The sequence below is a fragment of the Amphiura filiformis genome, chromosome 12 (assembly GCF_039555335.1).
Source record: "Amphiura filiformis chromosome 12, Afil_fr2py, whole genome shotgun sequence".
Classification (NCBI taxonomy): domain Eukaryota; kingdom Metazoa; phylum Echinodermata; class Ophiuroidea; order Amphilepidida; family Amphiuridae; genus Amphiura; species Amphiura filiformis.
The window spans coordinates 17,406,415-17,419,257 of record NC_092639.1 but is presented as its reverse complement, the minus strand read 5'-3'; the positions used below and the strand labels follow the sequence as shown (position 1 = coordinate 17,419,257).

Below are 12,843 nucleotides of genomic sequence, written 5' to 3'. Positions count from 1 at the left end.
AACCTTTGAAAGATTTTATTCACAAGCATTCATATTTTCAAACATATTTGTTAGTAGAGAGGCCACATCCTGTCAACTGCAATTTTTGTAGACGGTGACATGACAGCCATGTTAGAATTAATCCCTAGAATTTCAATTATATGTAAGTTATTTTCAATACCATTTGTCCAAAACTGCTCACGGTTGTTTCATGGCATGTAAACTGTGACTATTTTTTAAGAAAAGGTGAACAATGATGGCGCTATTTATTTTAAATATTGTTTGCATCTTTAGAAGGCGGTAGACACTCGTATAATGGCATTAGAACATCAAGACTAACAAATGGCAAGGAAATTTTCAAAAAAAATATTTGTATCATGAAATATAACGAATAACTCGTATTATATGGCTAATTTAAATTTAAAATGTATGTAAATAGCGCCCTCAATTTTCACACAAATTAGCAGTTTATATGCTAACGTTACTACAAAAAAGCAAAAAAGATGAATAATTTGATATAGAAAAGAGAATCTATAAAATAATTATATGTGTATTTTAGTGTGATAACTATTTGTATTGCCCAGGTCTAGAGTTGAACATTACATAATATTGTTAGAAAAAATAATAAATGATCACATCAAACAACCGTGTGTTGCACGGAAGCCCTATACACAGGTAGTGGATCTCACTGTGTATGCATATTATTTGAAAGTGACACATGAACTGTTAACACCACAACTTTCAAACAAAAATTGAAATTGTACAGCTTTTTAAAAAATCCAATATTTTGAGAACTAAATTGTGTACTTGAATACTTCTTACCCTATAATCTTTAATCAGTGTAGTATACATTATTCATATGGCAGTGAGAAATGCAATTTATCAGCCACGAAAAAGGGCAACTGTATCCAATTTTATTGTGTATTTTATCAAATCTTGACAGCTAGATTACATTAAATTTTGACAGTTTTCAAATCGTCAACATCATATGTGACCGTTCACGGCGAATGAGCCGTAAATTCCTCCCCCGGTCAATTTTGTTTTATTTCGTGTTTAGAAAATATACATCATAAGCTTTAAAATGGTATATCATTTGCCTTCAAACGATATCCAGAAGCGGGGTTATGGTTTGTTAAACTTTGCTCCTTCAACAAAATGGTAGATTTTTTTCGTTTCTACATGTGTCTCTTTTTCCACATTGCTGGCAATAAATATCAAACAGTCATAATTGGCGGTCATTTCAAATCATCCCCAAGTCAACGAGGTTTAAGAAAACTCTTTCATTGTTAATAATGTTGGTTATACATACCTATACAAAATACAATGCCTGGTAACCTACCACTTGAACAGGATTTAGCCAAAGCAAACAAAGACCAGAGCTATTAAAATTTCTATAGCCATCTAAGGTAGAAGCTTTTTATCCACTTCAATAATAGGATTATTGATAGGTGTTTGACTATAAAATGAGATAGATGTCGCGCCAGAGATGCCGATGAATACGACCTGCATGCACATTTTACACTGTAACTCAGAATACAATTTAGGGAATTTACGGCTCATTCGAGCTGTACGGTCACATATGGCTATAGTGTTTACTTCAACCTACGCGACATTCTTAGTCTAACGTAGGTTAGAAAAAACAATCCAACAGCTATACAAATCAGAGCTATTTCATTCATCAATATGCCTCTGGCGGAGGAATCGATGCCTTGTTGGTTAAGGTACACATCACCAGACACACTGTAGGATAAAAACAAAGTAAGTTTGGTTAGTTCTTGAAAAACACATTTCAAGAATATTCTGCGGGTGACGGGGGCGGGCTGCCCGAGCATAGAGTATAATCGGGAGCATACCGGGCCAACCAGCCAGGGGAGGCAAAATTTCCAAATTGACCCGCTACTAAAATTACATTACCGGGGCAAATTTTAATGCTAAAATAGGCCCAAATGAGAACAATTAATTATGGTCTACTACCGGGCCAAAGTAAGATGCATAGGGTATTTCGAAATAGAGACAAACCTTTCTCCTATCCCCCTCCGCCGCCGGTACGCCTCTGGGGGAAATCGGGTTCCGCCACCGGTAACCCGCAACACTACAAAAATAACCACTCCTTAACACCATCAGTAACAACACCACCCTAACTCCATCACTATCTGCACTAACACCAACCACCATCAACAACACAATAACAATACCACCACCACCATTAACAGCCACAACCACACCAACACGAACACCTTCTCTACCACCACCACCATCATCATCGACTTAAAAATGTTTGTGGACCTAATCTTACCAGGTCGAGTTATCAGGAAATGGATTGCAGAAGACCTGACCGGACAACTCATTAGCCATAATCGTCTATAACATGAAAGGAGACAGAGGTATTGTAAGATGTGTGAGGGTGGGCAATATTGAGAGAAGAGTGCATGTGTCTGAAGTTGGTCAAAATTAAATGCTGAACAACATAGCATTAAGGTAACCCAGGCGAGGTCAGAGTGATTTTCTGTAATATTTAACCGAAGGCTTTTATATTTGGTCAGCATACTACCCTAGGTAATCGACTTCCAAAAAACACACCATATTGGTCCGCACATGTTGGTTGCTATGGAAACGGCGGCCATTTTGGATTTTGAAAGGATATAGTTTGCGCGCAGTTTTTTGCCTCCTTAATCTAATTATATTTTTCCAAAAATTGAAAGAATGGCTAGCTAAAGACATGATCTTACAGAATGAAGTTACAGAAAGAAAATAGGCAAAAATAATAATTTCGAGGGTGAACGACCTTGAAAATTCCAAGGTTTGCGATTTTTCGGCATTATTTCGAGCGTAATTGCCTATTTTTCGCAAAATAAAAAGAATTTTCAAAATTCCTTCTGTATATGTCTCAGAAAAGGTCTTTCCACCATCTCTGTGCAATTTCAGCTAATTTGGACAAGGGGTTTTGAAAAAAAGCTGCGCGCAAGATGCTACATTTAAGAGAATGGCATTTTGCGCAAATTGCATTTAAAGTCTAGAAACACTGTTTTTTATTTTTTTTATAATAATTATGCAAATTTCGAGCCGTTGAATCCAATAGTTTATTCACATAATTATTTTTTTAGCCCAAACCACTATTAAATCAAACTAACTTTCCCAATGATATAACCTGTTTTATTAATTTTAATTGATAAAACCTTAAATATCGCAGGGTAAAAACAATATAATACATAAGAATACAACACGTGTGTTTGCATAGGCAAAAACGACGATGGTCACATTTTTGTGTCACCTAATTATCTTTGAACGCCCACAGATTTGGAACCAAACGTCCGATTTGAATCAAATAAAAAGCAAATTATAGCTGAAATTGCAAATTATTTTATAAAAGAACAATCTAAAAATGCTCATTTTACCCAGTTGTAGTGATTCGTCTTGCCTGGGTTACCAGGCAAACAACCATAATAGGATGTATGGATTTTTGATTCCCATTTAGGATAATTATTAGGGAATTGGCCAATAGGTAGTCCTGCAGCCAGTACAATAGCTTGCCTGAGAAGTATATAATTCACAATTTTTGATTCCTCTCTATCATTGATGGGGTTGGTGAGGCACTGGGCTACATAAGTCAAGGTGGCAGATGTCGAATGACCAGTCCTTATAGACGAATCCAACGAGCCAAGTCATGGTCAGGATTTGGTCGGCCATCTTTGGTTTCCCGCTAGCACCAACCTGGGGTTTTGAGCACCCGATTGTGCAAATAAAAGCCGCCTAACACCTAGAGAAGATGCAAAGACGAGGAGGGTTAATAGAATAATAATATACAATAGAGGTAATCCTGTCGCATCTATTCATACAGAGTCCTTTTGTTCATCCATTTGTACATCTATGAATAGATGCGACGGGATTACCTGCGGAATTATCTCTATTGTATTATTCTATTAACCCTCCTCGACCTTCTCTAGGTGTAAGGCGGCTTTTATTTGCACAGCTGTTGGAACTGTATTGTGTTGTAAACTTCTTTTGTCTACCTGTGTTTTCGCGGAAGGTGTAAAACGGGTGATGGAATGCAGTTTAAAATTTCCGCCAAGGCCGAATCATTACACATTTTGGATGCATTGTAGCGGTCGGGGACCCAACTAAAGGCTGCTAGTCAGGTGTAGGAATGCGTGTATTTGGATTCCTCTATACCAAATTGTCGGTTGGATATCAGTGTATGTGTGTCAAGAAGCGTTTGAGCAGGGACAGCATGGACATTTGTCGGTAGTTGCTGCGAGAATGTTTGTCACCCTTTTTGCAGCAGGGGATGGCATGAGCTATACTTTCCACATCGCTTGCATGTGGCTCTTATCAAAGCAGAGTTGGAATAGACGCACCAATGGGCTTGTCAGTTCAGGATTAGTATTAATGAGGACAATGGCTGGGATACAACCTGGACCAGAGGCTGTGTTGAGATCTAGTTTCCTTATTTTCTGTATGATTTATGTGCCAGCATAACCATACTAGAAACTCATACTATACTAGAGATAAATAAATCAGTTACTTTTGAATTATAGAACAATGTATTATGTGCGTATCTTTGAGTAAACTTGTGAAAATCGTATTTTCGGCCTTTGAAAGATCGTAACACGGGACTTATATTAAGTCTGTCACTACTTGAAAACTAAAACTTGACGAACTGTTATTGGAGCTTCCACAATAGGATGCATGTGTATTTTTTTAATCTTCACAAAAAAACAGACAAACAAACAAACGAAACCCTTAACAAGAAATTATGTCATTAGTAGCTCAACTTACATTGTAGCTATACCGGATAATACTGAACCATTTAAGCCAAGTTAACCAAGGTAGTAGAGAGTTTATGTTGATCAAAAAACCTCCAAACATCTGCAATACAAAAATCACGACTATAATCATGATAATACGTACGACACACCTGTTGTATGTGAAAACGGTAATAGTTGTACGTTTTTAACATGCACCATTGATGGATAAGATTAAAATCGGGGAAAATATGACACAACATCCAATGGGGGAAACACAGAAACGTATAAACGTAAAAACTCTTTTAATTACTTAGTTTATACGTTATGTGTTATTCTCCCATTAGAAATCGATGTTGTGTCATATTTTCCCTGTTTTTAATTGTGAAGGGTTACTCATTCTTTCATTTCTCTTGACAATTTTTCATTTGCTTGCCCTATTCCTTTTAAAGGAATTTTTATTACAAGATTGTTTAATTATGGTAGACTCTGTTTTATATCATGTGATGTCCGTTGAAACAGCAAGTTTAATTTTGCTGCCAGCAGGTTGCCGTTGTATTACAACTTTGGCTTGTTATATTTTACAGACATTGAAACAAAATAATGCTTTCAAAAACTACAAATTGATAAAAAAATTGTTTTTACGGATGATACCTGTTTAAAAACGTATTCAAAAACAAATTCTTGTTAAAATATCCGTGAAATTATAAATAAAAGAAAACCAACATTGCAAACTGTAAATTACAGAATTTTTAAACAGTGAAATGCCATACTTATCCAACGAAATGTAATAGCATACCACCATAATCGTCTCAATTGGTGAAATTATGGGTATAACATCAAATATGTTATCCCCGAAAGTTCCAAGAAAGACATAGAGAGCTGATGTGGCCCATGCCGTCAAAATGAAGTTGCCAGCAAAGATGAGGTATGCCATAAATTCTGCTTTAAACCCTGCAAGAGAACACAAATATTTTCCGCATGAGTTACTACGCCTATAGTAAAGTAGACAGTACTAGGCACACATCTAGGAGGCACACATCCATTCTGAAGTTATGAAGAGTCAAATGTAACGTCAAAATATTATTATAAGACGTGTTTCTCAATTTATTATAGCAAAGTGGGGAGATTGCGAAAAGCGGCTTACTTTGCCGAATAGAAGATCATCTATTTAGTGTATGAACAATAAATGAAATTGACATGGAAGTCGAAGTAAATTTCATTAGGTTTCACTGCCTGAACAGAATTGATCATGTCTCACCTCCTTTTTCAACCAAATCGGCGGTAATAACTCTTATATTGAGGGATCAGGCAAAACTCACTTCCTGGGAACTAAATACCACACAAGGTCATTTTTATGTATTGACCCATTTGTGTTATGACAGCCTCGTGATCTGGTCAATTCATTGACAGATTCTAACCTCAGGAGGAAAGTCAATCTGCGAACAATTCTCTTCAGGTAGTGAAACCTAATGTTGAAACGGCATTTCGCAAACACTCCTTTATCTCAACGAAAACTCATAGGCTTGGGATATATTCCAAGCTTCAGAACGTCACCCGTAGACGAACATTTTTCACAAACATTTCCAGTGGCGTAGATTTCTTTTTGACATTGGGGTGATGGGGTTGGAAAAAATTTCTTGAAGTATAGTGAATCCAGCACTTTTGTGTAAATTTATGAAATATGGTGCAGAAGTGCAATTAATTTGCGCGATTCGCGCAAATATTTGCACTCTTGGGGCTAGAATGGTCAAATATAAGGCTAATTTGGTCAGAAACCCACATACAAGCCTCAACATTGTGGAGGGGGAATCATTGTATGGACCATCCCCCTTTACAAAATATTTTGGGGGGATTTATCCCCCTCCCCCGGGATCTACGCCCAGATTTTGCAAACCTAAAAATTACCGATCATCCAGTACGCTATTGCTGAATACATGACAATGTGTAATGCTCTAAGAGGGAGCAGATCACAGAACAATTTGGCAAGGAAGAAAGTCGATGTACGATAGAAACCACTTCTTGACTCGTGTCTGAAAACAAACAGACAAATAAGATACATAAATAAGACAAGACAAGACAAGACAAGACAAGATAAGATAAGATGAGACAAGATAACTGATAAGATAAGTAAATAAATAAATAAATAAACATAATAATGAGTGTCCTCTTCTCTAAAAGACGATATTTGTGACTATTTGTGCATTTTTCTCAAAAAATAATAACACAATGGTAACAAAATATATGTATATTATAGGGCAAGGAAACCAGTTACTACACAGGAATTTCACTGACTCAAGACAAGCGCTACATTATTTATGGTAAGAAAAGAGGTACCGCTAGAATGTACCTCATTTCTTAGCATATATGATGAACCACTTGTCTTGAATCACTGACATTTCAGTGAAGTAATTGGATTCCCCACCCCTATAATATACATAACTTTTGTTACCAGTGTGTAGTTATTTTTGGACAAAAATGCAAATTTAGTCACACAATTTATAAGGGGGTGTAGTACCACCTTTAAGACTTTTTTTATCACGCAGAAAGCCAGCCCCATTTTCCTTATATTCTATGAAACCCGTATGGATAATCAAAACCGTTTTTGGCAACTACAAGATAAAGTCCTAGCATGTCCAATAAGCCCAATCGCCATTGTGACTTCCGGTTTTTGAGAGCACTTTTAGGACACTTTGACCTCTGACATTTCGGAAAAATTACTCTAATTATTATTTATTTTTTATTATTCTAATAATGTTACAATTAAAAATATTTAGATAATTAACTTATATAATAAATATATTTTTTGGATTTGTTTTTATTCAAGTAAAACTTTTTTGATTATATTTTGTATGTACAATTTCCGTGAAAGGTCAAAGGACAAAGTGTCCTAAAAATGCAAAAACTGTCCCACAATGCATTGCAAACTTCTAATGCCGATTTGGCTTATACGTAACAGGAATCTACAGTTTTTAACACGAGATCTGCAGCACCCTGAGTCATAATATTTGTTGCGCGATACACGGGAGAGGGCGGGAGAGGGAGAGAGAAATGAAGTGAGGGAAAAGAGGAAGAGAGCGGGAGGAAAGAGAAAGGTAATTTCCTTACATAAATATAATTTTGTCAGTCAAGAAAGTACTCAGCGTATTACCACAGAAATGGTTGCTCTGCATTATCATAACGAATAAGGCTCCAACTCTGTGATAGAGAAAAAAGAAAACACTTGTAAATTATACATTAAAACATATGATCTATATAAAAACAATTACGAACCGGAATAATCTTATCTCGTTGCCAAGGTTTTATAGAACTAGTGAATACCAGTCAGAATGCAGCGACATGGAAAGCAGCTGCTTTTCCTCCACACAATGGAAGAATTATCTGCTCAACCAAAAGATTGGCATATTTTTGCCACATTTTCCGACAAATGTTTCACGAAATGTCGAAAAAATGCTTTATTATGTGTCCAAAAACTTGGAATATAAAAAAGACACCCATTTACACGTACTACCAAATGACCACAAATAGGACTCACGTCCACATGTGGTCATTTGTACTAGAATACCCAAGATCTGAACGCGGCTAAAGACGAGTATTAACATGGTTCTAACCTGTCTTGAATTGCACTTGCAGGTTCTCCGCCTATCTGGAAGTAAAGTAAACCCATGAGGATGCTAAAAACGATAGCACTAATTACCTGAGAATATAAAATCACATAATAAATCGTTACTTTAGCAGCTAACGAGGGATAATCATTTTCTATAACTCATTACTCATTAGGTATAAATAGTGCCCCTGGCTTTGTGAGCAACTGGTCATCTATAAGTGACGGAATCCTTGTGGTGACGGAAACTGTCACGAAAAAACATGCAAGATGTTTTTTAGAGTTTACAATTAAAGCAATAATGTGTGATTTGCATAAAGAATTGGTTCCTTTTTAAATGTTTGTTTTCACTGATCACATTATCCCTTTTAATTTCGAGCCAAACAAATGAGGTATACCGAAGAAAATTGTGATTTCATTCCAGCGCCTACAATGCGTGTATTACGCTCGCCGATCGTAACATGTAGGGGTGCACGGAGCATCGCGCTTGACGTGTGTACACATAAGCTGACATCCAAGGGAGATGTTAACAAGCAGTCGATCGATGAACTCTGAATAAAACCGGGTCGACCCGGTTTTAATATAAAAAGTTTAATTTTAATGTTATTAATTAAAGCACTTCAGGCTTAGTCTTTTACGTGGTATTTTAGTACACCACTGGGCATTATAATTATGCAAAAAGTAGAAATCCGAGAAAAATTGAGGGCGTCGCTGTGAAGCAAATCACACATTATGGCTTTAACTTTCAATACAAATTCTGTCTGTAAAATTATGCAAATTACCTTACGATTATGAAGAATTTCCATATTCTATACGATCAAGTATTTATTTCCACGGAACAGTTTTTGACGGACCAGTTTTGGCAACTTTACGGCCGCTTTTAATTTGACACAAATTACGTTACCAAATTTCTATTCCACACTGACCTGTCTTGTTGTTGTTCGTGGGTTTCGAATCACGTTTAGAAACGCTCTCCTTCCGATGTGTCCGAGCTGAGGAAAATGAAAAGAATACAAAGAATAAAGTTAAAGTTAAATCCTTCCCAAGCCTTTCGGCCCATTGGGCGGCGCCTATCTCCGTTTCATAACCCTGGGCCACATGTCTGCAAGCAGAAAAGCTACAGCAGGGGGTTAGTCCACTAGTAGCCATGTGCTTAACTTTCCCTACTCCATTCTTTCAATTCCGAACGCCTGGCAAGAAGGCAGTAGGTACCATTTTTAAAGCCTTTTGTACGGGCCCGGCCGGGATTCGAACCCGCGACCTCCCGATCGTGAGGCGGACGCTCTAACCACAAGGCCACCACGCCGGTTAAAGAATGCAAAGAAAGAAAGAGTGTCATTGACGCATGTCGCGGTAACAGTCAATTGAATTTTATTCTTAGAATGTACTTATTATGGCTTCATGAAGAATTGCTGTGGTACATGCCAAATTTATCATAAAATACCAAAATAGTTAACCACTGAAAATATTAATCATTAATGAAAAGTTCTTATTTATTTGTCTAATTTAAATAATTGGTTCATTACAAATGGAAGATATATCATTCAATAAATTTGTAAATCTGAAAAATGATTTGTAATGCTAACAATATAATTTGCCATTTTCGCCACATTGTTTTCAATGTTTTCAATGTTATGGATGAGTATGTCATGCAATTAAGTACTGAAAAACAACCTTAAGCGGAAAGAATTGCTCCATTTGGGTACAAAAACATGCAACTTGAGGTCAAATTTTGCACTATGATTGTTTAATTGAGGTTATTGAACTCTGTCATTGGGATGATGCGATTGTGGTCCATAGTGATCCACAACCCGCAACTGTTGGAATTACAGAACCCTTTGCCTACAGACATGTCACCACTACACAAGTTAGTCAGGGGTTATTTGTGACGGATAGCACTCATACTGCAGTTACTGTCCGTTTTCCTATACACAATACACAGTGCTCTTACCATTGACGCGTAACCTCTACAAATAGTGTATGATAGAAGTATGGGTAATTGCTTAGTTAACGTCGCTGTGTGAAAAATAACCGGCCAATATTAAAAGTACTCTTCTAAAATTCTAGAAAATATAGTTTTGTAACATGTCCTAAATTTTTAGCTAATATAGATGTTTGGAAATATTCGCACTTTGGTGTTTTAGTGTATGTTATAGGTAATAGTACATTGCCTAGTTAACGTCGCTGTGTGAAAAATAACCGGCCAATATTAAAAGTACTCTTCTGAAATTCTAGAAAATATAGTTTTGTAACATGTCCTAAATTTTTAGCTAATTTAGGTGTTTGGAAATATTCGCACTTTGGCGTTTTAGGAAGGATATGTAAACGACAGATAACACTAAAAAATATGAAGAAAATATTTCCAAACCGTGTTACGGCCCACAGCCATTATGTTTCTCATTTTCAAGAATGTGGTTAACAATATGCACAGTATTGTCTCATTTCGTGAACAGAGGCCACACAGTAATTGTTACCTTCCATTTGCTTTATAATCGTTCACCCAACTGAAACTATAATACCAGCTCATTGCTCATCACACAGGTAAAGCAGACACACGTGTGTGTGGATTTAACCAGAGAAGATCTGATGTAACATAGTTGAGCTGTTTTCAATGAGTGTTATCTTGGCTTAATAGCTTTTACTGGGGTTTAAGTCCTACAAAGGTCGTTGTGAATTCTACTGTAGACATGACTGCATCATGTCCTCAAAAAGTATTTGCCAAAACACTTGCAGTTTGACACTTTCATCATAATGATTATTGACATTATTAAACTGGCGCAGAAAAGGATTGAAGCATTTGAGATGTGGTGCTGGAGACAGCTTCTGTGCATCCCATGGACTGCCAAAAGGACAAATGAGAGTGTTCGGCAGGAAATAGAGGATAAAGACTCACTCTTCAACTCAGTGATGAAACAGAAGTTACAGTATTTTGGACATGTTGCCAGGCGAGAAGGAATCAATTTAGAGAAAGTGATTATGTTCGGAAAAGATGAGGTTAAAAGAAGCAGAGGAAGACAGAGACTCAGGTGGACAGATGGGATTATTTAAACCAAAATGCCAATTTACAGCTGTTACACCAAGGCACAAGACAGACATGAGTGGAGAAACTTCATCAGAAAGGTCACGAATACTCAGATCTGAGTAGATCGACGACGACGACGAAACTGGCGCTATGCAAATACCCCGGCCCCCATGGACCTCAACATAAACTTATAAATTTAGACAGTAAAGTGGCAACTTTTTTGAATAGTAAATAGAGGAAAGTTAAAATGAGTCGTATACAGCAGTTTTAAATATACACGTATTATGAGCAACTGTTGGGATCACCACTGCACAGGTTGGTCAGGGGTTATTTGTGACGGAAAGCGCTCCTCAAAAAGTATTTGCCAAAACACTTGCAGTTTGACACTTTGATCATATAATGATTATTGAATTTTAAGGACATTATTAAACTGGCGCTATGCAAATACCCCGGCCCCCATGGACCTTATCATAAACTAATAAATTTAGATAGTAAAGTGGCAACTACTTTTTTTAATAGTAAATAGAGGACAGTTAAAATGAGTCGTAAACAACATACAGTTTTACATATACATGTATTATGAGCATACCTGCGTCACAAATGAGGTTCTGTAGCTGTATGTCTGTTTTTTGACTTCTTCGAATTTGAATTTCTCGTACATGGCATCAACTTCGGTCGCCATATGACTGTAGTAATCGGACTTCTTGAAGCATTCACACAGAAGCTCCGGGGTTTGATCAGCCTCCGTTTTAGCATCCTGTGCATTCACGGTGTTCAGCATGCTTGAACCGTCACCTGAACGTACTTCTGATTGAAATATTGAATGAAATGCCACAAAATGTATTGATCAACTTGAAACGTGAGAAAAACTACGTGTTCCTGGTGCGTACGGTTTTTTTTGACGCACTGGACTAATCCAGTTGAAATCTATACACCTTAATCTTTCACACAGGGGGTGTAGAGTTTACCCATTTAGGTAAACCCATTTGAAATCCACACTCTATGTGTGGAAGATTAAGGTCACGTCTTCCATAGGGCACAGTGTCATCGCCCCGATATCTTCATGGCAGAAATCGCCATGGTAGGTGAATCCACCGCCACGCATGGCCATTTTGTATCGACCTGTTTAATAGTTTTGAGCCGCATAATGGGTCGAAGGACATCTGACTAAGGCTACTGACAATAGCCCCGATTAGGCCGGTGACTGACCTCGCTGTGTGTGAGTCGAGCATGGTACGCCATAGGTCATATGCTTTTAGACTACCTCCACGATTGGCCTGTACACTGCGCTATATAATTCGGCACATTTAAATCAGAATTATTGTCAGTTTTTGACTCAAGGCGCAAGCTTCTTTCTCAAGACGCAAGCTAACGACTATCATATCTGTTCAAAATATATATTCAAGTGCAAGGAACCATATCTGGTTTCTTTATACGAAATCATTTTCATCATTTTCTACCCCGGTATCCAAAGATTTTCGTCTCATATCAAACTC

The 12,843-nt window shown here is 37.1% G+C and overlaps 1 protein-coding gene across 1 annotated transcript; it reads right to left on the bottom strand.

The window, feature by feature from the left end:
* Positions 1-1,559: 1,559 nt before the first annotated feature.
* LOC140165881 (broad substrate specificity ATP-binding cassette transporter ABCG2-like) lies at positions 1,560-12,129 on the bottom strand. Its single transcript, XM_072189224.1, has 9 exons — positions 11,937-12,129; positions 9,252-9,317; positions 8,333-8,418; positions 7,830-7,919; positions 6,630-6,754; positions 5,521-5,675; positions 4,756-4,845; positions 2,276-2,340; positions 1,560-1,719 (listed from the first exon to the last, which is right to left on the bottom strand). The coding sequence occupies exons 1-9, from the start codon at positions 12,126-12,128 to the stop codon at positions 1,572-1,574; spliced, it is 1,017 nt and encodes a 338-aa protein (XP_072045325.1). The 5' UTR covers position 12,129; the 3' UTR covers positions 1,560-1,571.
* Between the last annotated feature and the right edge of the window lie 714 nt (positions 12,130-12,843).

Coding starts and splice junctions, on each gene's coding strand:
- LOC140165881 (XM_072189224.1), bottom strand. CDS start 12,128: ATGCTGAACACCGTGAATGCACAGGATGCTAAAACGGAGGCTGATCAA. Junction 9,318..11,936: donor GAACCTCATTTGTGACGCAG/GTATGCTCATAA, acceptor CATTTTCCTCAG/CTCGGACACATCGGAAGGAG. Junction 6,755..7,829: donor ACTGACAAAATTATATTTAT/GTAAGGAAATTA, acceptor GTTTGTTTTCAG/ACACGAGTCAAGAAGTGGTT.